The 26,288-nt window shown below is 35.0% G+C and overlaps 1 protein-coding gene across 1 annotated transcript; it reads left to right on the top strand.

Moving 5' to 3' along the window:
* The first annotated feature begins 5,361 nt into the window (after nt 1–5,361).
* LOC143428482 (ATP-binding cassette sub-family G member 1) lies at nt 5,362–24,221 on the top strand. The gene is made up of 10 exons (XM_076903385.1): nt 5,362–5,488; nt 11,886–12,289; nt 16,867–16,984; nt 18,880–19,075; nt 19,318–19,465; nt 20,304–20,543; nt 20,651–20,767; nt 21,006–21,266; nt 22,315–22,571; nt 22,834–24,221. The coding sequence occupies exons 2-10, from the start codon at nt 12,070–12,072 to the stop codon at nt 23,170–23,172; spliced, it is 1,896 nt and encodes a 631-aa protein (XP_076759500.1). The 5' UTR covers nt 5,362–5,488; nt 11,886–12,069; the 3' UTR covers nt 23,173–24,221.
* The last annotated feature ends 2,067 nt before the right edge of the window (nt 24,222–26,288 follow it).

The raw sequence follows: 26,288 nt of genomic DNA, 5'->3' as shown, positions 1-26,288 counted from the left end.
TATTTAATATCTTGTATAAAAAGAGGGTGGATGAGACGTGGTTAAGGTGGATCTCCATTCGCAGCAAGCTCCACATGGTGAGACCCGGATTCTATTTATTTATATACAATTAAAATTTATATAGTAAATAATTAGTAGCAAATGGCTGCCATAGGTTAGTTTTATTTAGGTTGATTTAGAATCAACCTTCGTAAACCTAATTATAGTAGATAAATTTTCCAAACAAAATCGCTGGTAATGATTTTTTCGAACTTAAAAAAAAATATTCTATGGTTTTTTAGTCATTACGTTTTGATGTAGTTACTGGTGGGATTATCAGTATTAGTAAAACTACGTTTAGTTTTAGTTTTAACTATTCTATAATATATAAGTAACGCTAAAAAGACGTGATGAATAAATAGAGATCTTGTATTTTGGGATACATAGATAAATTAGGTAATTGATTTATCTTATAACTCATCTGTGATTATCTTATGGAACTTCATATCGTATGCTCAGAAATACTAATTGTGCAAAATCTACGGGTATTGTTGTATTCTTTATAATTTAGAGAGAGGGAGAAATATAGGTTTTACCTAGACAGTAATCATTATTCGTACCCTATGTAAACTCTCCAAATCCTGCAGAGTTTAGAAAATTTTAAATGAATCACAAATAAATTAAATGTAATACGTAGTCCTTAACATGATATCGTTTTCAAGAGATTAATTAATCTCTCGAGAATGTTACCAAGTACCCAGGTCCATCGACAAGAAGATGACTACGCAAGGACTCATCCTTATATCCCTAGTCCCATCCGCCCTCCATTATATCCATATGTCCACAGCACAGAAGGTGCTGAGAACTCACTCTACTTGAATTTAAAACCGGAAACCATAAGACATTTTCGAAGAAATTTTTAGAAATTGTAGTATGGATTTTACAAATCGTGAAATTTAATCTATGGGTGTTAGAAATGCCACTTTCTTATCCTCAGTGGAACGACTATACTAATACTTTAGAAAAATTAAAGTGTTTCGCAAAATGGAATACGGTGCGATATACTAAATTATCCATTACTTTATTCTCAAAATTAGTTAGATCTGAACAAACTAGTTCCATGTTTCTACGCTTACCATGTCGTCCCGACGATGACACGGGGGTGTGTAGGGGTACCATTGGGATTTCAACAAGACTTAACATTAAGACGCATTGTTCGACGACAGACAAAGAGCAAACCACATGGACTGCTTCAAACCGTCTTACAGCAGGTCCGAAGACCCTAGCGGCAACTGAGTAGGAACTACACGGCCCGACTTCGCTGCGAGCGCATGCACCGTGCTAAACCTATAGCCTAGTCGAATTCCCATCGGGCGTACCAATCGAACAGAACTACTCGCGAAAGCCAACTTACGAAACACAACAATAGAGTATCCACTACTTACATGCAGCGCGCGATACATGCAAGCGAATACACAGTGAAATAGTTTATTGATATTGAGCGAATGCGAACTGATTTACGTGAGGACAATTAAAAGTTCTATCGAGGTAAACGGTAGTGGTTGTTTCTCACTCCGAATAAGAAAATGTATTCTTTAACAATTTTCTTATAATTAAATTACAATTAAATTACATAACTCTAAGTGCTGATAACTAAAAACGCACGCATCACACGGTGATCCAACGGTGATCGAGCTGTGATCCGGCGGTGATCCAGCGACAAACGCATAAATTGGAATAAAGCAGAAATGAAAAAAATTTCCAACCATTAAACAACGGGAACAGATTCGAAAAAAATACCACAAATTTCAAGATTCCCTTAATATCTTCTTTCGATCATAATTTTATGGAACTTGTTTGCGTGAAGTACTCGCAAAGAATTTTGGAAAAGGTAAGAATGAGGACTTTTTTGACGTAAAACAATACCATAGTGATACCTCTAACGTTGTATTCATCGAAAATACCATTTTCTTATTTCTAAATGTAAAGAGAATAATGAAACCACTTTGCGATTACAGAGTTCTTACCCATATAAATAATTTTTTTAAAGCGATTGCACGAATATCGGTGAATAAATGAAATATTTGAAATAAACAGAAATTCAGAAATGCAGAAATTAAAATAAAGCAGAAATGAAGTGGATGTTCAACCATTAAACAACCCTTTGTCGAAACATCACAGAGAGATAGAAATTACCACAGATTATGCACGACTGTTTTAAATGAAATCCCTAATTTCGACCAACAATATTAATGAATAGGAAAATAATAATTTTATCGCTAACAAAGAAATGCAATATGTCAGATCCCAAACAACTCTTATACCACTTAGCGAATAATTTATAATAACCAATGAACTGATTAACGTAAGCATAATTCTTGTGATAAACGAGGGAAGTTAGGATAGAAAGGATTGAGGTAACACATCTATAAAATTACCTTATGTGAATGTACAAATATCTTCGCAAAAATTAACTTAAACTATTTGCAATCCAATTTAAAATTTCAAAATCCTAAAAAAGACTTGAAAAATTTTAATTGTACTGCAAAAAGAATCGATGCTAAAAGTACCAATGATTAAATTATTATAATCTGTTGCAAATTTAATGAAATAATAATTGGATAATGGAATGAATAAACACCATGGAAAATTATTGAAAGTAAATTTATGAAATCTTTGTACAAGGGAACATCTATCTATCTATCTCTATCAGAAGTTACAAACTATAATCTTTTAACTGGTTCGGGCGCTTTTAGTATCGAGTTTACAGCTATACTTATGTCTACGCACGTAGTCCTTAGGTTGATATCTTGATATATCAAAAATATTGAATAGAATTCTACCTCCATCACCGAACAGTTAAATCTTTAATTTGTTCACTCACCAATTGGCAGGTAAAAATCGTCGTCACCACCGTCCACCGACGTCCACAATCGTCCACAATCACCCACTAGTATTCACCATCCTTGGCCACTCCACTGTCATCCACTACCGGCCATCACCATCCACTACCATCCATCACTGTCCGTAATCACCCACCAATGTCCACTACCCTTCGCTACTTCACTGTCGTCCACTGCCGTCCACAATCATCCACCAGTGTCCACTACCCTCGGCTCCTCCACAGCTAGCCATCAGCAGCGACCAACTCCATCCTCACCCTGACCTTCTCACTACGGCGTACAAACGGCAAAAAAACTTTCGACAGCTTCGCACTGCTTATATACATACATCCGTCCTCACTATCGTCAAACCTCCACTCTCATAAAGGTCACGAGTTAACAAAATCAATTTCCTTGTTGCAGAATTATATTCATATTTATTTTCATATTCATGATTCGTCAGATATCTAAATTCTAGCATATAATAAATATAATATCAAATATCAATTTTGCAAATAAGAAAAGCAAAGAAAAGTTTGCTTTAATAATGATTCTGATGACCACGGTTCATCGTTTACTAATTACAAATATTTCTATCATGAAACGCTCCCTTTATTACGAATTGAAAAGTGACAAAACCTAGAATTTGGCGCCAGAGCAGATACATCTAGATAAAACAATCGACAGTTTTGGTACATACGCTTACTACGAGATATCTCGTAGTTGGCAATGAATGGGTTAATGATCGTCTCATAGGTTGCACAATTCCAGGGGGTATTCTTATTCCTCACATTACGTCAAACGTAACTTCCATTCGCGCTAGAGCCAAAATGGTATTGATCCGAGAAAGATGACATCGTTTGGGAATTATTAGAAGACGATTGCACCTCTTCTTTAAATTGTATTCTAATCACAGGAGAAGGATATACAAATATGGTTACGAAGATGTTAGTTAAACTTTCATCCGAAATGTTGGAACTTCCACTTTATATAATCGTCGACGCAGACCCGTTCGGAGTGGATACCATATGTGTTTATTAGGGAGTACAATTAAAATTCTTTACGTAAAAAAGATGTAAAATATATCTAAAAAGAGGCAAAAATAACTGCACGGAATGTTCATATCGTTTATTAATTAATTTCTAAACGTTATCACAAAAACAATAATTTATCAAGATTTTATTCACAATAAAAATTAATTTTTAAGGAGAAATACGTGTGTATTTCGTGTGTAAACCCAAGAACATTATGATAAAATTTCTTTCCCATTTTTGCAACTAGTTTCAGTTCAAGTGCATTATCTAAAGAGAAGTAAAGCTTAGCTTATCCGAACGTATGTTGATTGGGAGTACATCCGTCAGAATTGATTAATCTAACAGTGAATACCATTTCCTTGACGATATTGATTTATTAAAATTGGTGGCTCTCGAGAATAGAGCTTATCTGACCGATGCAATTATCAATGAACTCGAAATCATGAAGAACGGCAAGACAGAAATGGAGAACGTGTCTTCCTTTTCAGAAAAATTTCTAATCGATACCTTGCAAACTCAAAGGAAGCAATTACATCTGCTTTTGCAAAATAATATAAATCGATTCGTAACTGAAAAAAATCGTAATATATGGATTTGTAGATAATCTAACACTTTTTCACTTTTACAACAACGAATTCATAGTATAGACAGCACTTTCGTATCGCTCCATTAATGTTTATAACAGGATTATTTAAAAATTGATATTTTTTTTTTAATAACTGCATTAGTGTTTCGCAAGATAAGTGATTTACCTATGACCTTATCGGTGGTTAAAATAACAACAGTTGGATTATTACCGATGGAACCCTACTTCACCTATGTCGGTATCTGTCTGAGGATAATTTTCTCCATATCATACCCGTAATAATAATATGGAATATACAGTACTGAAACTAAGTGAAAATCTTAGAAACTAAAGTTAAATTATACCCTCTCTCTTTCTCTCTCTCTCTCTCTCTCTCTCTCTCTCTCTCTCTCTCTCTCCCACATAGTGTATTCTACAATCATAAATAATACACTTTTATGATCATTAAATACTTTGTTTCTTTCTTAGTTTTCATAACTATTTAATTATTAATAAGTCCAGTTTTATTCTATTCACTTTTCGAATATATACAAAGGATCCAAAAATTATAAACATCGTTTATATCCCGTAACTAACATTTAACAATAAATTACTATTCATTTTTATTTAATTTTTTCATTCGGATTCAAGATATTATTGCGTCATTTATATTTTTCAAACACATAATACGCATTATTTTATACTATAAAATATAAAGGCGTTAATAAATATAAATAATTATATATTATTCTACATTTTAATAAAAATAACTAAACATTCAGCGAACGGGCGTTTCTCAACGATCCATATATCGCGCCATGCTATACGCATGCGTGAAACGAGAAAGCAACGAAAACGAAAAGCAGTATACCGTAACGACGGAGTCAGTCTTCTGCACATTGTCGGGTCGTTTGGTTCTGTGTGGAGGCGGTGACTGCTACTGCGTTTCATGTTCCATGTTACCTTTATTTATACGTTCTTCATCTTTTAAAGTAACTGTACGCCTCGATAGCTCATCCAATTATAAGGTAAGATAATTGTAAATCAATTTTATTGCATCGAATACGTTGACATTCCTTTTGCATATATAAATTCGACAGTTACATCTAATGGTAACACAATGGTTGACATTGGTTGACAGTATTTTCCATACGAAATTGGAATCGTGAAAATAAACTCGCGCTCATACATGAACTTGTCATCCCTGAAAGTAAAAAGTAGCACGAGTCGTTCGGAATCTGTTTTCTCCTTGCTTTCAGAGCAATGTTTCCACTTCCTCCGTTTTGACGTCCTTCCACTGACTTTTCCGCTCGTATATGGACTAACATTGAAACATATTTTTATTAAAAATTCATTCATAGGAGCATTTTATTTATAAAAGAGTTCACAGTAACGTTTATTTCCTCGAAGTGTTTGGTTAACCTTTGCAATCGAACAATCGTGAAGGGCAACAGGCGTATGTTATTCGATTTTGCGCATTTTCACTCAAACTTCCTGTGACGATATCATTCGGGACAAGCAACACACCATGTGTGTTTGAAAACTAAACCTGAATTATCAGTCATTAAACATAAAAGAGTAGTCCTGAGAATAAGATATATAACAGTGTGTTATTAATGTATTAATACTAAAACTAATAATAGGATGAGAAATTATTATTGCAAATAACTTTTCTACTAAAAATAATTAATATAAAGGAAAACAAATTTTTCCTTTATATTTTTCTCCAAAAAATACCTCATCTGGAATGGTTTAATTAAAATATAAAAGCGTTGGTTAGTAAGAAAAGATTGAAAGCCACATGATACAGTGCATTTTAAGACCACTAAAATTGTTGATTACATCAAATAATGAATGCTATCAATCGCGTACAGTTGATAAAAACGTAGCAGTTGTATCGAAATCAGTAAAAAACATTTGAATTTCATATATTGCTCATATTACGACGGATCTATTCATATGTCCTAGTTGTGGGAGCTGAGTTTACAAATATTATTTTTTGTTCATTAATTCGCATTAGTAGTAGCATTACTGGTCCATTGCATAATATCAAAGTCATAAACCATTCGCTAAGATGAAAATCGCGTAAAGTTCACTGTTATCACTCGTTAACGATAGCATCGCAGAATCTTGCTCCAGTTCAAGTTCATGTTCTATTAGATATGACATTCATCTGGAACGCGTTTAGGTACTAAGCACTTGTAAAAGATTTCAAAATCAAGTAAAAGTATAATATCACTTGAATGTAACGGGTATATCCTAGTAGTAGTAATAGTAGTAGTAGTAATAGTGGTAGTAGTAGTAATAGTAGTATCAGTAGTACCAGTATTGTTTTTATAATCAACTCTTTGTAATAGTAAATGTTGCTTTGCATAAAAATAGGAATAAAAAACTATAAGCAGCACGTTTTATACAAGAAAGAAATCCATTGATAAATATTCATTAATTAAAGAAAAATGATTGCTATTTTATGTGTCGAGAATAATCGGTAATTATACCTACGTGCACGAATGATCACCGCGCTTACATGAGAAACTTAGGTACAGATTAGCTGCAGTGTCTACAGAAATGACTGTACTTGAACACCTCATGTGTAAACAGAAAATAATGGAGTCCAACATTGATGCATTTTATTTCTCGTCAATTAACTCGCTACTGAAAGCTTGATGCGTTCTCACTGTAAAATGACATTCTAACATTATCGGATCATATATAAGCGATGACTACTCTCGTTGGATTTATTACCACCATTTTCTCCATTGGCGTGACAACACGCTTTTTTAAAATAACAATGAACTACGCCACTTACATAAATATTGCAAATGCAATACTCATTGATTATCTAACATAGTAACTCTCGAGCCGACGAAAAAACACGGAATTCGAATAAATCTTGTTAAAATAAAATCAAACTTTTGAAATTGAGAGAGAGAGAGAGAGAGAGAGAGAGAGAGAGAGAGAGAGAGAGAGAGAGAGAGAGAGAGAAGAAGAAGAAGGGAGTAAGCTGGTAGTTTGTTTAAATTATTATGATTTCTAATAAATAACTAATAAATAAAATTGTTCTGTTTACACGAAGATATCGTTAACTTTTTCTGCTTATTCGCTAAAACATGCGTAGATCGATAATTTACAACAGCCTTTAATCGAACGCGAATACCACGTCTTTCTCGTTAATTGGAAGAAAGAAACGGAACAAATAACAGATCAAAAAATATCGTCAATGTTCTTGATCATTTGTCACGTGTCATCAAGAATCGCCACGGAATGTAACTAATCGGGCCATTCGTCGTTTATATGATACTTTTAACCGTTAACTCTTCATAATCGTAATCTTATTCCGTATGATAAAAATATACAATTTCTCAGACTTCTTAATGATTATATAATGTTAATGATACAGGATTTCAGTGATAAAGAAATAAAACGCGGGACTTAAACGCACACACGTTTATACGTAGATTACAGAGCATTGCAGATAGCTGAATCGATCGATATATACGCCTAAATTTCTATAAATGAGTACATACGTTTAACATGTTGTTTAACTGCGAAACTGTTAATCCCATACTTATATTGACCGTCTTTCTTTAACATTCGATTACGGATACGTTATGCACCTACCAACTCACCAAGTGGTTATTTATCCGAACACAAGCACGTAAATTTATTCGTAAAAAATGTAATTAAGTGTAAAATATATAGTTAGTGTCCCCTGTCGCCTCGATTAGTGGCACGTGCACCACCTATACGATCTATTTTCTTTTGGCGTTAGTCATTTTAATCAACAAACTATGCAACTCTGAAACTGCGCAACGTTTACATACTAACTGATAACGAATGTTCTTATTACTCAACAGTGACTGAAATACTGTGCCAACTGAACCGATTGCGAATACTATAATATTATTGCTTGCTTTCACCAAAAATAGGTCCGTGATTAAAATATTATAAACGTAAAAATTTCATTTCCGTGGAAGTATCGAAAATAGTGTCGCGTTTAAATTTTTTGTTTTCGATGCATCGCTTGATTCGCTGCTATCGATTCATCGTGCAATGATGGAACAATATTAATTGAGCTCGTTAACAAATCGTACGAAACTTTCGAAAAATGAACATTACGTTGAATAGGAATTGCTTTCTACCCTGGAAACTGAGTGAAAGTGATTCCTCCCTTTCTTACCTCTATCCGTTCTAAACCAAAGTTCCGTCGAGTGAACTCAGTCCTAATTAAACTTACATCGATTATGTGTACTTGTACTTATCAAAATTATTCCGCTTCATGCATTCAATAACTCACTTCAGGACGAATTACACTTTGCGATAAACCTGAATCGTTTTGATTTTGTTGAATGACAGGATAGAATGTTTATCAGTACAAAGGAGAAACTCGACGTAGAAAATAATTTGTCTTGTCTGAACATTCTAGATAGGAACGCAATTTAAAATTACAGATAAACAAGTTCGGGTCAGGGCGTCTGTACCCTAATGAATCAGAACCGTTTGCGGTTCAAGATCATTGTATTTCTATATCGATTGATTTAGCATTCCGTTTGTGAACGCAATAAATTTTCTGAACAGCACGGAATAGTTTGTTCTTTCAATTCTCTTTCCTCCGCAATGTTTGTTCGAATTTTTTGTTTTCGTTAATTTCCTGTCAGTCATTTATTATTATCGTATTTATTCGTTTGAACACCTTTTACCATTTCACGTATCGAAGAATGGACTAGATTAAAAGCAACGATAATATTATTTAATCGTGAAAAGAGCTATACGAAGAATTTATATTCATGATTGATTAGACTTTATCAGCTGTGATACAAGGTACAATACATTCTGTCTGTTGCATGCTTTGTTCGATACGTGACCTTACGGTACATTAATCCCGTGGTATTATAAAGACTCGGCTTTGAACAGTGCAGATTTGATTTATTCAATTCGATTATTTATAACCGAATAATCGAACAAATCTTGTGTGATAATTGGCTAACTGTTCAATTAATAATTTTATCGATATTTCAAATTTTCAAACGACCAAGTCTTACTCTAATCTGATCCACTATAAATTTAATTGCCGCGTAACATGAAGAATCTTGCAAATTCTTCGGAGCATTAAACTCTTTCAGTCTCTGTGCACCTTTCCAACTTCTTATCGTATGTCTCCCACATTTCGCTAATGTCCATGATCTTTTTACTGACCACTTACTACCATAAATTACCACAACACTTTACGCCATTTCTTCGTCATTATCCTTTTTCTTCTTTTTTTTTTTTAATGCAAGGATCTTTTTATAATGCTGAAACTAACAACTATGTTACTCCACATTGGATTCTGTCAATTCATGTAAATTTTTAATGACAAGAAACTAAGAAACCAATGAAATCACTATGCTTTGTTGAATATGATAATAAACTGCGGCATGAGTCACGGTAAACGTCGACGAACGAAATAAAAAACGCGATAGGGAATGTCCAGTGACAAATAGCTAAAAATACAGTCGCAATGGTCGATTGAGCTGATCAAAAAAGGTCCAGATATCGTCTATTAAAGGTAGTAGTTTAGGATTTTGATATTGTCAAAATAACACTATCGGTGAACATCTAAGAATTAATTGGTCAAGTCTCGTACCGTCTATGGTACTTTCCAAACATTATGCGATTAAACGTAATTCTTTTCAAACATTCCCGAATCGATTAAAATAAGCGTTTAGTGGGTACGAATACATTTTTACACGGATTGTTTAAAAAATGAATACATTAAAATACTTATTTATTCTTTACACATAAAGCGCCACTAACGAGCTTGAATACTAACACTGCTCAATACTATTCATGGTAGTCAACTATTATTAATGCAAGACATTTGTCCGTGACAAGTAATGAATCATTGAATTATATATCTCCCCTTCTGAACCAGTGTTCTGAAATATAACAATTCAACGAGCAGTTAATGTATCGATTAGACACCCATATCGAAGGCCTTCATTTGTAATTGTATAATTTCATTCAGTCACTCTGTTTTCCACCAACCCACACAAGTTTACCAATGAATTACAATTCGATACTTTTCGAATCCCTCGGAAACCTTTAAAGGCTTCTCTCGGCAACTTTGCACAAAGAACTGAGCCCAACTAGTCTACATACTTAGTATTCTTAGTCTTCCAAAGATTAACTCGTAATTGCACGAAGACGCTTCACCGATGGCAAATTCATTGGTCTTTCCGCGAATTAAGTGTAATTTCGTATTAATATGTCTAATAGATATATCATAGAAGATTTGCATAATTATTTGATTTCTTTAACAGTAATATTTCTATACTTGTTTTTTAAAATGTCTGTCGATCGTAGGAAAGATTGCACGAAGATGAGTAGCTAAATATAAATTTTTAAAAGATCATCATTGATTGCTTCCTTTAGCAAAATGTAAAACTGCAAATGCAGTTTTTGATCAAAACTTGGAATCGCAAATTCAAGGACAAGCTATGCACCTTGCGCACTCTTTTCCCAACCTTCGATACGACTTCGAGCCGGTTTTCTTGCTATTACGAAACGAGTAGTACGGCGGCTAGGTTTATGCTACTTTCATTGCTACATTAGACGAGATCCTGACCACCGAAACAACTTTCTGAATCTATAATATAAAATGGTGACCTTCCTGCCTTCTTTTTCCTGGAATAATTAACACCGCGTCTCACGACTGTGGCCAAAATTTTGAGCACAAAATCATTTTATATATCTTCTTACAATCTTTTTTCCTACGTGATCCGAATGAATTGTTGATAAAAAAAAGTGTCTCGATCAAATATTGACTAAAATTTGAAGAAACATTTGGACATGAATCAAAATAGCTCTCAGAATCGTAAGATAGGAACGAGTTGTGAAGTAACCGGCGACTGAGTAGGTCGAGGATTTAAAACTTTGCTTACTCGTACAAATAAATTTTCATATTACATAATCAGTTTCTGTATTTTCTATGTTTACAATGATTATTTCACTTTTTTCTGTTCCTTCTGTTTCGTATTATTTCACGAAATTTATTTCAATTAAAATCACGGATGGAACCGAAGGAAACTCTATTTACACTGCCTATTATGGAAATTGTAGCTATTTAAACACAAGAAAAGAATTACTCGTCTTTTCTAAGATAAAATAATAATTTTCCCTCGCACATTTTTCCATCTATTACATATAAACACGTTGAAATTCCATTCAAATGATTCTTAAAAGACACTTCGTACAGATAACATTGCGTTAATGTTGCGATGTGACAGGACAATTATTAAGCAAAAGTTAAATAAAATTAGTATGCAAAAATTCAAACTCATTTCTACCTTATGCTTCACTATGAAATATCAATTGATATGTACTGGACGATTCGTTAACTGAAAATCTAACGAATAACACCGATGATTATTTTTCTTGTTGCAGACGACACGTGACCCAATTATGCGCGTGGTGTAATAGAATCGCGTGCGCAGCGAACCCGTGAGAATCGAATCGAGAAAGAAGGAAAGAAGTACGGGATCGGTAGTGCGGTACTAGAAATGCGATTACAGACGTGAATCGTGATCAGAACGAACGTATCGAAATTGTAATCATTATTCATCGAAAGATGAGCGCACAGCCCCATTGTTCGCCGTCGAGATCGTCGTTGAGCTGTTGTCAAATCGATCACACCAGCCATGATGACGTTCACGGAGTGGCGATCGCCGCAAAAGACAGAGATTTCTTTGAAGAGAAACACTCCTTCCCGAAGAGACCTGAGGTGGACCTAACATTCTGCAATATTCGCTATGTGGTTTCAGAATGGAGTATTTACAACCTCAAACCGAGTAAGTTGATTACTCTTTGCCGTTTTGATATTATGGAATGGCTGTTAACTATTCTTAGCTGTTGCCACAACCTTTTGTTAACACAGAAATGCGTCTCGATGTTGTAAAAGGATTTATAAGTATATACATCGTAGACGTAGCTGCGTAGAAGTAATGGAAATAATTTAAAAGCGATAAATAGCTTTTCTTGCTAAATATACTAAATACTAAAAAATTTTCTATAAACGTTACGTTAGAAGCACCACACGTATTCACGGGAACATGTTTATTTGCTAAACAGTCGAGAAGCCTTCCACTTTCACTATACCACAGTTTCTTCTTTACACGTACGTATAGAAATCCAGCTTAACGCCCGTAGCTGTTGCATTACAACCATACATTTCCTACTATCCTCACGATAAAATGAAGATTTCTCTTGCGCACTGGAGGGCATCGTTTATTTCGTTATAAGGTGGCGTCGATTTTCCCTGAAAGAGTGCAAAGGTACAAGGGAAAGTAGATTCGAACGATTTCGTATTACAAGCCAAGATATGCCAGCATCGCGACGCTGCACGCTTTTCGAAACGTCGCTTACCGGAACTCGGGCACGATGACGTCAACAAACCATGTGTTCCTCGTCATGTTGCGTCATTGACGAAACTTGAAAAGCTTAAACATGCGAAACATACGGTTCTGCTCTGTTATCATTAACGTCAGGGTCAAACGTTGAGATTTTAATCGTATCTATTGTATTCGCAATGCAGGCGATAATGATACGAGTTAGGATGCTTTTTAGCAACGTGTCTTATGAAATTTTTATGATAAAACTTTGCTTTTTTTTTATCGTTCCTAGTGCGAGGAAGAGAAACAATTGTGGAAATTTTTTTATTTTCTCGGCAAACAAGATGAAGACAGGAAAATAATAGTATGATAACTAAAATCATAGGTCAGTACTTGATAAAAGCTTGGGGCGATTCGAGTCGATCGCGCGCATTTCTACGTTTTTCAGCTTATTAAATATTCCCCGTGACGTCGGGAGAAAGCGGTGCGCGAAGTGGTCCTGCGAGTAGCAAAGAAAGTTTTAAACGGAGAAAGTAGTATTGGACGTTTTGAAAAGATCTGGCTATGTTAGAAGTTGACAAAAAAGGAATCGTTCCGATATGCGCAGACTGCTAGAACCGCCGTCCACCGCGAGAAGAGGCCATACTGTAGATAACTAAAATAATTACGCAGCGAGGTCATTCGTTTAATCAAAAGATTATGGTTTGCTCATGCGTTAGTTTGCTAGTTACATACGCCTGTTCATTTATTTTATTTTATTTTACCTTTCTTCTTTTTTTTTCTATCGAACTTTCTTTCTTGTAAATCGCTTTCTTCTCAAATCTCAACATACGTTCGATATGAATTCCATCAGCTTCGACTCAAGCATTTTAGGACAAAGTGGAATAGGTCGTGGTTCAAGAATCCGTAGACCAGCCAAATGATCAGATCTTACTTCCATCACACCCAAAAATATGCACAACGAAATGTTAAGTGTTTTGCATTTCGCGATCTGAAATACCTTGAAACCAGTAGAAATCGTATTAAACGCTTCTCGGGTAATGTTTTATCGTAGGTAGGTATCGAATTTGTCATGGCAGTTTCTACAATGTTGTCCGATTAAACAAATTTGTCTCGGTAGAATTTTTTGTAACCGAGAAAAGTAACGAAGATATTAAGTCATCCAAAATGACGGAGTTCGCTTCAAGTTCACGCTTCGCAGCACTTAAAGCGCGCGAAGCAAGGAAAAAGTTGAATAAACCTCAACCTTCGATTGAAATTTAAAAAAGATACTTCTAGTCGAGTGAAGCAACCGATTCGAGCTGTTAGCTTTGAATTTAAGCCAGTTAGTGCAAAACTGACTCGACAATATAGCGAGGACCAGTATAGAAACTTCAAATGATATTTCCAATCTCGCTTTACTTGACAGTTTGCCATTGGCAAAATACTTTTAGATAAAATTTCGTTCGAATAATTTTATACGCCACTGCAAACAATTGAACGATAGACATCTTTAGAGGAACTTTAATCAGTTCGCAAGATTTTTTGTATTATTCATGTGCTTGCAAAGGAAAAGAAGAGCAGAGATGCACGGTCAATAAACGCGATTGTCGTTTTAAAACCAACTTATACGCATCGATATTTCAACGCATGAATCACTCTTATGTTCGAAATTCAGTTGCGTCGAACTTACTTACTATATTAAGACACATTTGTAAACATTTTTATGGATCTTTACTTTTATTAAACAACGTTTATTGCCAAATTCTCTTTTATGGGGCACATGCAATCTTGTCTATTTAATTAGTAAATTAGTAAATTCAACGAAGCCAATTGTCCCAACATACATAGGTAATACTTTTAAATCGGTGTATATGTAATAAAGTATTTTCGTCAGCTTAGTATCCTATATTGCAATAAAAGACAGCGCTATATATCCTATCTTTCCCTCAATTAAAAGCGGTACCAAACATCGAGTTATATTTAGCCGCAAGTTACTAGCCATCGTATATAACATAAGATCAACGTTTTTCAAGCATTCGCCTTAAAGCCACGCTACCTATCAAATATTTTCTTTCTTTCGTTTCATGTGAAATGACGCGAGCACTCGTCGGAATACTCGTGCCGCTGTTACTCATGCATATACATAACGTACGCCACACCGTCCTATAATAAGCGATCACAAAACTAAACGGAATAACATTACTTCAAACGATATTAGGGATATTTAATGCGATTCAATATATGCGGTTAGGGTTCCGTGTATTAAGCAAAAAAGAAACGGTATAATCTCGACCGTGAACTGCTCGCGAAGAAATATATCGTCGCCAAGTAATTAACGCGTATCGATTCTCATTAAAATTTCATTGCTAACATTTACTACTGAAAAGATTACTATAAAAGAGCAATGTCGTTAAGTTGATTTTTCTCGATTTCTTCTCTTGTTAAGCTAGTTTCCTTAAGGAAAGAAATTAATGATTGTTAATGATAAAATGATACTTTGTAACTATAAAACAGATGCATGTAAATCGCGTAGATATACATGCACATAAATTAGTGCCCCGATGGCAGTAATTGCAAACATTATTAACATAAAATGTTATGAGATAACTTGCATCTTATTTATACGTTTATAAGGCGTTTAAAGTTTAGAATAGAGAATTAATATTTCGATATAACGAGTTTCCTACTTTCCTACTATAAAATTTAATTATCCCTTTCTCAATTTTCTCGACTCTACCTCGGCTTATAAAAGGTTACCTGCCCTCGCACAGCGCTTGTGGTTTATGTAAATACGTAAACCATGATAAGCAGAATTGTCAAGTCGATCGCATTAAAATTTATTCAAAAAAGGGAACGATATTCATTTTCTTCATGGATAAAACGAGGAAGAATGAGTAAAAAGAATATGCCTCGAGATCATACGAATTCGAACGTTAAGGATCCTCACTGTTGCGTAACAGCCATAAAACCCGCAATCGTTTGCGAGCGGAACCGGAAGTTGTCTGTTTTTCCATCACAAGTTTCCTTTCCCACGGTAAATCGTTCGTAATCGTCGAATCTTTCACGTGGACTGCATTTTTCTTGAGATAATTGTTCGTTCGCATCGAGAGGTTAAACCGTCAATTATAAACATTGATTGCGACACATATTTGTGCATCGCAATTTATATAATACCGATAAAACTGAAGCGTGCGACGAGAGGTTTTAACATTATCGATTAACAAACTAAAGGGTCAAGGTTTTCTCTTTTTTTTCAGACCAAGAATTTCCTAGCGATTCAAGAGTTGCAATATCTCAGCTACATATGTTTCATAGCTTTGCTTTATCAAATTATCGAGTGTGCCTAAACTATTATGCACCCTGTTTCACTGAACATCCGATACAGACATATGCATTACAAGAGACATTAAATTATAGCGTGTTACGATCAGAGAATTACAACATTTTTTTATTACGGTAGAATTCCGTTTACTTGAACTCTGTTTACGGAAACAAAATGCGACGATAAGTATCTTCCATGCATTTACCGAATCCACTGCCGGGCTCCTAATACTCGATCTACTTACTACACCATGAAAAATCACGGCGGGCAGTAGGGAGAACCGATGAACTGGCACTATTCTACTTGTAGGAACAAAGTGTTAACGAATGCTTCTATTCTTACCTTGACCTGCTATGTGTACGGTATGGCTAGTGGGAAGAATCGAACATGTGTTACTAACATCGATGATTGACACGTATAATGTCGTTTCAATCATTAACATCTCGAATTGGCATGCGACTTTTTCTGAAAACTGTCGGATGCATCTCATCGAATCCAGATTCGTTGTCATTTGACATTCGTAAATCAGTTTAAAACAATTCTGACTGTAGCTAATAATTAATAAATTACTCTCCAATTGTGATTAGCCGAAACTGCTATGTCGATAATTGGTTGTTGGAGGAGTGTATGGCGTTACTTCGCAAAAATTTTTCCGCTTATCGTTAGTGTTTTGTTCCATGTTTCAAATCATATTCCCAATTACATCCACCTATATTTTCTGTTTCTATTACAGAATACAATGAAATTCTGCACGGTGTCAGCGGCGAATTCAAAGCCGGCCAGCTGGTAGCCATAATGGGTCCCTCTGGAGCTGGGAAATCGACATTATTGAACGTTCTAGCCGCATACACGTGAGTGTTTGACTCAACATATACTCGATGTTCGAAGAAAAATAAGTTAAGAACACGGTCTACTACCGCTTTGAGTTGCTGCTAAACTTGAACGTGAATGCCCAACCTTTGCGTGCCTTTGTAGTGCTTTTATATTTCATCGTCGACCGCGTTGCGGCACTCTACAGTTCCGCCACTGGTAATCCCACGATTCTTACACGCTCGAACAATTAACATCCATTGTACGCTAGACCAAACGATGAATAGGATACATAAACGCTATATAATTGTCACTCGACTTTAAGAAGATCGCCAACTCGTGTACACATGCACACGTTAAAAAGTAGGCCAGTGCATTGACCATTACCCTTGAACGTCACAAACAGGAGGTTCGCCTGTTGTATATGAACTGTCGAAACTTGTAGCAGTGCTCGCGATTCGATTCAAGAAATAACAAGAAGTACTGAAAACTTTACTCCTGTTTAACCTATTCACTGCCGACTAAGAGATATTTCGTAGCGTGCGCTACAATTTTAGATTAATTGCAATTGATCAGGGAATACGTTTATAGCCGTTTGGGTTAGGAACTATTAGAAAGGGTGTTTCATGTTTTCTTTAAAATAAAACCTTGGCACCCAGGACAAGATGTGTTAAATTTGCCTGGCAGTGAATGGGGTTAACAATTGAATATAAAGGGAATTGGAAACGATACTATCGTGACAATTTTCTAGGAACGAATACGTTTCCGTGAAATAATCAATTATTCGATCAGGTTCTCATAAAAGATCGATCAGCAGTATGTCAGAAGGAGTACGTGCTCGAAATTCGCAAGCAGTTACACATGACCACATTTGCAATAATCATTACATCCCATTCTGAGAATGTAAAAACCAGGAAGATACGAATTACACAGAAATTATAAGCGTCAGAACATCGAGCACGATACGTGACATTGCTTAGAAATTACCCTCTGACTCGGCAATGTCGCAAACAAATGTCATTTTTTACAATCCAGTCCCAAAACGTTGCATTAAGAAGTAATAACGACGACTTACGGAATGAAATCAGAAAGATTTTAATATTTAAAATGTTAATCGTATTAGTCATTCTTCTGTGACAGGATAGAATTTTCTGTTTTTTACAATATCGTTAGTCAGGAATAAGCACAATCTAGACGAGAATAGGCGGTACTGTACCAAACCTAATATCAAGCTAGTCGTCCAATGTCAATTGAACTTTGAATCGATCTAGCAATTTGTTGACACGTAGAAAATTCCATTGATAAATCGATAAGTGAATAATGATAGTTTACGGACACTGGACAAAGAGATAGGATAAATGTATCCTGCCATGTACCGTGCTATTGCGTTAAAGAGTTCACAACTTTGCTTTGCATCGTTATCGATAAATTAAAATCAAGTCATTAAATGCAATAATTCATATCGCGATATGTTATATATTCGCTAAATCATCATCGGTAATTGAAGCAGGATCATTATAATAGTATTTAGCCTCTGATAACCACTGAACTGTATGCAGTGAATGTTCAATAAACGACAATATTTTTATTTTTTATAACTTAACTTTTTTGTCTAAACTTATCCAGAAATGTCGCTGTTTTAGAGAAATAAATGTTATGTCAACTGAAAGTTGTGGGAACGAATATCTTCCGGAAATTGGATTTTCAATTATAGCACGAGGGAGTGATTGTTGAAACATTTTCTTTAATTACACGTTCCATTCGACTACATGATAAAATGTATGGAACCAGCGTTCTAACACGATATATAATACAAACAACGGAGAGTAGTCGAGTTTCTATTTTATTACCGTTGAAAAATGTTTAACATAGAAATGCTGCGATCCTAGCTTGACTAGGCGATCAACTTTTATCCGGAAATGAAATAATGTTTCAGAGTGAAAGGTGTCAAGGGGAAAGTTCTAGTGAATGGAAAGGTTAGGGTTCCGTACAGCGAGAGGTGGAAGAGAACTTCGTGCTACATACAACAGGAATCCTTGATGAGAACAAAGATCACCGTAGGAGAAGCAATGACATTAACTGCACACTTGAAACTCGGCTACGCTATCAGTTCTGCCTACAAACACACTCAAGTTCGTATCAATTAAAGCATTCGAAGCCAGATACTTCCGTGCCTGAAAAAACGTTTATTAGAAATTTAAACGCTGGTTGAACGAGATATTAAAGTCATCGTTTCCAGACAAGTATTACGCATGATTGGCTAAATAACATCCGGGAGAGCGCAAGTGTAACAAGTATAAGAAGTGTACGGATAACAACACCGAGTTCTTTTTTAGATATCCTCCAATGTTTCCTTTCTCATTTTTGTTAACAGGTACTTCAACTGTTAGAAATCTTAGGTCTGAGCCACTGCTATGACACGCTATGCGGAAAATTGTCCGGTGGACAGAAAAAGCGACTGGATATCGCCTTGGAACTTTTAAGCAATCCTTCAGTATTATTCCTCGACGAGCCAACAACTGGTAATTACGAAACTTTTTGATTAAGACCCGTTGACAAGTATCGGACCGAGCATCAAGTCTTTGTATCATACATTGTAACGTCATGTTATTGACCGCTTTAGGTGTACTTGTTAATGTTACCCACGGGGAAGGTAATCGGGTTGTTATATCGGGTGAACGAGCTGATCATGAAACTGGCACGGCGGGTCATGCGTATCGTCAACGGCCAACATTCCTTGTAAAATATTTCACCAAAATCGATCTGGAACTAATCTGGAACAAATACACCTCCAATGTGCATCGTGACACAGAATTCGTTGTCTGTTCCTTTATTTCCTTCATTGAAATATCTTATATCCGGGATTGAACATTCAACAGTTAGAAACAGTTTTCCGATACCTCTGGAGATAACAAAATATTCAAGGTGATGAGAATTATTGATGGGAAACAGTAATTAATGTTAATTACAAGTTTATCAATCATAAGATTATACATACTTGTATTTATAATATTTTACTTGCTTGGTATATCGTAAATTGCACATGTGCAACGAACATGTGCGCACGTTTCGGAACGACACGTACATAAGTAGATACCTATAGCTAAGCAGTGACGTTAGAGGTCGAGTGAAAAAATTCTTAGTAGCTTCGTTTGCCCGTACAAGGTTTCCAGCCGATATACGCGTTTCGTAATGGCCGTCATTGTTCATGATGCACCGTACCTATCGTTTAACTTTAATTTAAAACTCTAAACCATTGTGCTTCTTGCAGAAGCGATTTTACGAAAAGCTTAAGGTTTCAAGGTTTTCTAATTTGAAACTGACGGAAAATTAAAAACGTATTGGTTCAACTTGTTCCAGGTTTGGATTCGTCTTCTTGTAGCCAGTGTATCGCGTTACTAGCGCGCCTCGCCAAAATGGAAAGGCGTACGGTAATATGTACAATACACCAACCGAGTGCGTTGATCCTAGAGATGTTCGATGCTATTTACGCAGTTGCCGATGGACGCTGCATATACAAGGGACCGGTTAAATCGTTGTTGCCTCATATGTCCTCAATCGGAATCGATTGTCCGCCCTACCATAACCCAGCTGACTTTCGTACGTAGGACAGCGTTTATTGCCTATCAATTTTACGGCCGGAAATGAATGAAAATCTTATGGAAGGCTGCTAAAAATTTATTAAAAATACACATTTTTCATTACAGTTTTGGAAGTCGCGATCGGTGATTACGGCATCAGTGTGGACAAGCTGGCAGCTGCTGTAGATACGATAAGTCAGGACGATAAGTCCACTACATGCACGATGAGACCACAATTAGAGGGTAATCATAACAAATTATTATCCATTTATTTGTCTATTCTTTTCTATTGTTCTATAACTATTTTGATCCAAATACGCGAGTCTGAGCATGCAATTACTGATCTCCTACAACCTTGAAACCAGCATCGTTTATATCTTTCCTACTGTGGATCACTTGTAGAAAAAGCACAATATTTATTCGAAGCGTTACAATTCGATAAATTTGATAAAATACTTGAAAATTCGGCTCGTTTATGCAGAGACAGGAGAGGAACCGCCATTACCGGCAGGGTTCATCGCCCAATGTTACCTGCTCTACAAAAGGCAATTACTCTGCCTGAAAAGAGACCACACGTTGTTGGTGGTACGTCTGTTGTGCCATCTGTTAATTGGAGTAATTTTCGGCTATCTGTACATGGGAAGCGGTTACAGAGCAAATGGTGTACTTGCCAATTACGTTTATCTTTATGGATCGTTACTATTGGTTGTTTATACGGGTAAAATGGCCGTTACACTTGCCTGTAAGTATTTACCAAAGTTCACTATAAAAAATCACAATCAATTAGATTACTCTGACATAGATCGATTTAAACGGAAAATCTGTAGACTAGAAACTGTTTTCTCTAAATCACTTACTTGTCTTTTTCTAATCTAGTCTCTCAGGTTTAGATTATTAATCATATTTAGCTGGCAACGTTGCAAATAACACAATCTTTCGTTGGTTTAATGCTTAAACTTTGCACGAAACCAATTTTCCTCTTCTTGCCTTTTTCTTTTACGACATAAAATATCCTGAGAAACCAGTTTTCAAAGTTGATGATGTCTTTCATCGTACGAGGATTGAGCATAATTTAATTCTTTTTCTGCATTACCACCTATGCCAGGAAATGTATGTAGGTCAAGGAGCCGCGACGTGTGATTGTATCTCGTACCGAATCGCCACACACAATTAACAGTACATATCTAGTAGGCATTCGCTATCATAAATCAAATGCACTTTTCTTTTGCTTCTAAACAATCGTAGTCTGCCTGGTGTAACCGTAATGAACCACGGTCAACTACACTGTCTCTCCCCTAACAAGTTTCTTTTTTCATCTTCACTTTCCATTTTCCGTTTTCTTTTTCTTTCGCTATCTTTTAGAAACTGTTTCAAAGTGAATTCTGTCTAAACTTTCATGGCTTATACGTTTCGTATAAGAAAGTGAAACTGACGGTCGAAGCTATACAGTTCAAAACGCTATAAATAAATTTCTGGTTATCGTGGCTTTCGAAGACTTCTTTTATTTTTGCTTTGCGGTTGGAAGACTACTCTAATCTTTGGTTATGTTTTCTTTATACTTTAGGATATGAAACAAAATTGATATTTTTATTTCTTGTAAGAAAGCTCTATGCGTGTGTGCGTGTTCGTGTGTGTGTGTGCGCGCGCGCGCGTATGTGTGTGTGTGTGTGTGTGTGTGAAGAGAGAGAGGGAGAAAGAGAGAGAGAGAGGGAGAGAGAGAGAGAGAGAGAGAGAGAATGGAACGTTTTAGAAGAAGAAAAAGTTGGAAGAATTATTGGCGTTGTTTCCAGTTCCAGTGGAGATGCGGATCCTTTCGAGAGAACATTTCAATCGATGGTATCGGTTAGCACCATACTACATTAGTATGCTGCTGGTGGAAATACCATTCCAGGCATCTTGTGTGGCGACCTATTTGGGCGTGAGTTACTGGTTAACAGGACAGCCCGTGGAAACTCCTCGTATAATTTCCTTCGTGGTCTTTAGTATAGCCTCTAGTTTAACAGCTCAAGCATGGGGCTTCTTCATCGGTGCAACTACACCAGTGAGGGTATGCCCATCATAAACATTTTATACGTTATTATATTAAAAGGATTAATTACAGGTATTACAACAGTAACGTAAAGTACTTAAAAACTTATTAAATTTAATCATCCAGTATTTGAAGTAGCAGGGAATAAGATTATTTTTTGAAGAAATATTATTCCTAGTATTCCTGTTCTAACGAATCACATTAGAAATGCCACGAGAGCGTAAACTATGCATCGGGGAAATCAACATAAAATTTCTACAGAAATTTTTTCTGTTCACAGATTGCGGTATTCGCGGGACCCATAATTGCGGTTTTATTCTCTGTATTCGGATTTTGCATTCGTTACATGGACACACCGATTATATTCCGATGGATGTTCCACATATCCTATTTCCGCGCCGGCTTTCACAGCCTTTTACACACTGTCTACGGTTTCGGTCGATTGGATTTGAAATGCGACGATTTTTATTGTCATTATAAAAAACCGACGCAATTCCTTAAGGAAATGGACATTGTCGACACGAGCGTCGCAAACAATCTCATTTTGATCGTTGGTATCGGTGTACTGATGCATTTGTTAACAGCCAGTGCTCTGTGGTGCAAGCTTAACAGAAGATAAAATTTTATATTTATTCTCGATCTCCGGTGATGCAGTATTGTTATCGGTTCGTTTACCACAACGATAACATTAAAAGGGTTCCTCTTGGACCTCGTAGGGCTTTTATTTCTTTCCTCATTCAATTAAATTTATAATCTCCCAATTTTAAAATCCTCTAAATTTTATAATTTGGGAGAGAGAAGACGATGATAACGTAAACTCCTTCCATTTTACTTATAAATTATACGAACGTCTTTGTTAAACGTCTTAATATTGGAAGCCTAGAAATTGTTTAGCCTATTGTTAATGACAACGTGTTAATTTAAACGTACTATTAGCAAGTAAATCCTCCAATTGTTATAGGTTTGTTGTCACGTGTTACTTCAAGACTACCGTCTTACGGGTTGATTAACTTATTACGCACTTTTTTCTCGAACGTATTTCCTATATTAGAAATTTTCATAAGATTCACGAAAGCTTTAACGTATCCACGTTATGTGCTACAAATCGAGGATGCCTTCAAGTATTACATATACGTAATATAGCATGCACATGGTGATTACGGGAAGTACATACTTTTTAACAAGCGAGCGATGTAGTTGATTTTCGAAAGAGAACAGAACTTCTAACTAAAATTCTATTATTATAAAAGAATTTGAAACATGATACGCGATACTGAAATGCATGCTTCAGGCATTCTAATATACTAGAAAGTTGTGAAGGAAAACAAGAAAAGATAAGCGAATAATATATACTTGAACAATCGATACAATTAGAATAATTATAATATAATTGTTATAATATTAACATGCTGTTGACGGCATCTGATCAAATATACATAGTCTTCGAGTAAACAAAAAACACTTCATACAATTTCATGTCCTCCGTCGACAATATGTTAATACCACAGGGCATTCTTTTCACTGTTTGTTAAACATTATTGTGATGCATAGATGAAATCTAATAACGCTAGATGATGATCTTGAAAAGTTATTGCCTATTCTTCTTATATATAGCAGACTAGCAAGAAAATGAAATGCGAAATTGATACACTAAAAAATATTATTTTTTTACAGCGAATGTATCTCTTCTCACTGTGATATATTTCTTAAACATTTCCATAACGTTAAGCACAAACTAACGTTTTAACGTTGTAGTTTTATATAAATTAAAAAATCAAAACAATTTTTTTGTCTACAAGAATCAATATTAACAATTCAAAGTGCTAGTTGAAAAATGTACTTTTTCACTTTAAAAAAAGTTCGACACTTGTCGATATTAAAAGTGAAACTTTAAGCTATATATTTTTCACACCTTTAACTTTTCGCGTTTGCTTTCTGTAAAGAGTAAAATCTTTCTGCTTGCAGAGAGGCAAATTGTTAAATTAACTGTGACATTATACGATCTAATAATAAAAGTGTTTATAAATAAATTTTAATTAAACTATTTTAATATTTACTATAAAATAACTGTAAAAATCAACTAATCTATACCATTAAAGTATAAATACTTAATTACAATAATTTGATCTAAAAAAAGTTGTATTTATGCATCAAAAAATATTACAATGCTTTATATATATATATGTATATATATATTTATATAGTTTTTATTGTTCGCTGTATCCATAATTTGTTTCTACACTTGGATACATTGTTAATTTTTTTTTTCCTTTCATTAATAACATATACAGATAAAACGCTAATGCAGTCCCCCAACCTGTTTCAACCGATGGATATTATAAAGTGATCAGGGGAGATGACCATTCTTTTTTGCATAAATTATACAAGTTTAACTTACAACTATACATAGCTCGAATCACGCATACACACGCTCATGTAATTCTTTTTAGATTATAATTTAGTTATAAAATTTCCAGAGGATACTCCAGGAGAAGAAGACTACCTCGAATGAAAATTTTCTACAAATACATCAGATCATCCCATAAGTAGTGCAACTACTGAAAAGTGTTTTAATCACTAGTAATTATAAACGAACCACTATATTTTCACCCTTTCTAAAAACAGAAAAACACATTCTCATTTTTGTGAGTCCAAGCACTAACCAGACGCTGTGATATGAAATGTTTTAGAAACTAATTGATTTAATTACTGGATAGGTCTTACTTTCGGGATGTTCGAACGCATATAAGCACATGTATATTCACCGTTCTGAATGTGGTACACAGAAAAACAAAGCAAGTAAGAGAAACGTATGAAAATATTGTCGCAAGAAACTGTATTTAAACGATACATGTCGTAACACGTACACCTATCATTGTGGCAAATGTTTACTCGTCTATTTATTAATGTTCCAATGTTAAAACAGAAAATAACTAATAGGATGATACGCTTTGTTAAAGGGATCAATAGTCGTTATGGAAATTAAAATGAAGTAAAAATATTCCAAAAATTCGCACTTCTTTTCCAAACTTATTAAATACTTCTGTGATCGCAACAAAAGTATGTCATTGACCCCGATAAATTCTATCATATCAATCTTTACTGCTCTGTAATAAATAGAAAGAAAAACAGCATTTTACAAACACCTCGCATAAAAGTTGTACTTTATGAACATACGTTACATCTAACTTTTTGATATATAATTTGATATATTTTTCAATAAGACCGTTACACGTAGAACATAGTCGTTACGCATTTTGCTACTTGTAAAATGAATTTTACGGAATATTATGTGGAGATATAAAAAGAAATCAATCTATATAAAGCATTCATTCATAAACCACTACTGAACCCTTCTAATCAATGAAACAATTAATGGAATGAGCAATTTCCTAAATAGATCCAATTAAAATCACTGATACACGTCTCGCCGATCAAAATTCACTAGCATCAATATTAACAAGTAACATCGTTGACCAACAAGAATTTTCTTTAATAGCAATTTTTGCATATATTCTATCAGTCACAGATGTAAGTTTTGGTCTCCGTGTATATTTCTAAGTGCATTGATATAATATTTGATTGTACAATATAGTTAATCTTACAGTGATATAGTATAATTATACAAAAACCGTGTCCAACATGTTCAGAGTATTCTTGTTAGTTGATGTTATCGGTCTAGATTGATGTTGGTAAATTCCATAAAATGTATTAAGCGCGGCATGGTGTAATTGA

Source organism: Xylocopa sonorina, chromosome 10, assembly GCF_050948175.1.
Source record: "Xylocopa sonorina isolate GNS202 chromosome 10, iyXylSono1_principal, whole genome shotgun sequence".
Taxonomy (NCBI): domain Eukaryota; kingdom Metazoa; phylum Arthropoda; class Insecta; order Hymenoptera; family Apidae; genus Xylocopa; species Xylocopa sonorina.
This window is presented reverse-complemented; position numbering and strand designations above follow the sequence as displayed.

Excerpts from the sequence above, each read along its gene's own strand:
- LOC143428482 (XM_076903385.1), top strand. The coding sequence starts at position 12,070 with ATGAGCGCACAGCCCCATTGTTCGCCGTCGAGATCGTCGTTGAGCTGT. Across the intron at positions 12,290-16,866 it reads TATTTACAACCTCAAACCGA|AATACAATGAAATTCTGCAC; the intron begins GTAAGTTGATTA and ends TTTCTATTACAG. Across the intron at positions 19,076-19,317 it reads CTGCCTACAAACACACTCAA|GTACTTCAACTGTTAGAAAT; the intron begins GTTCGTATCAAT and ends TTTTGTTAACAG.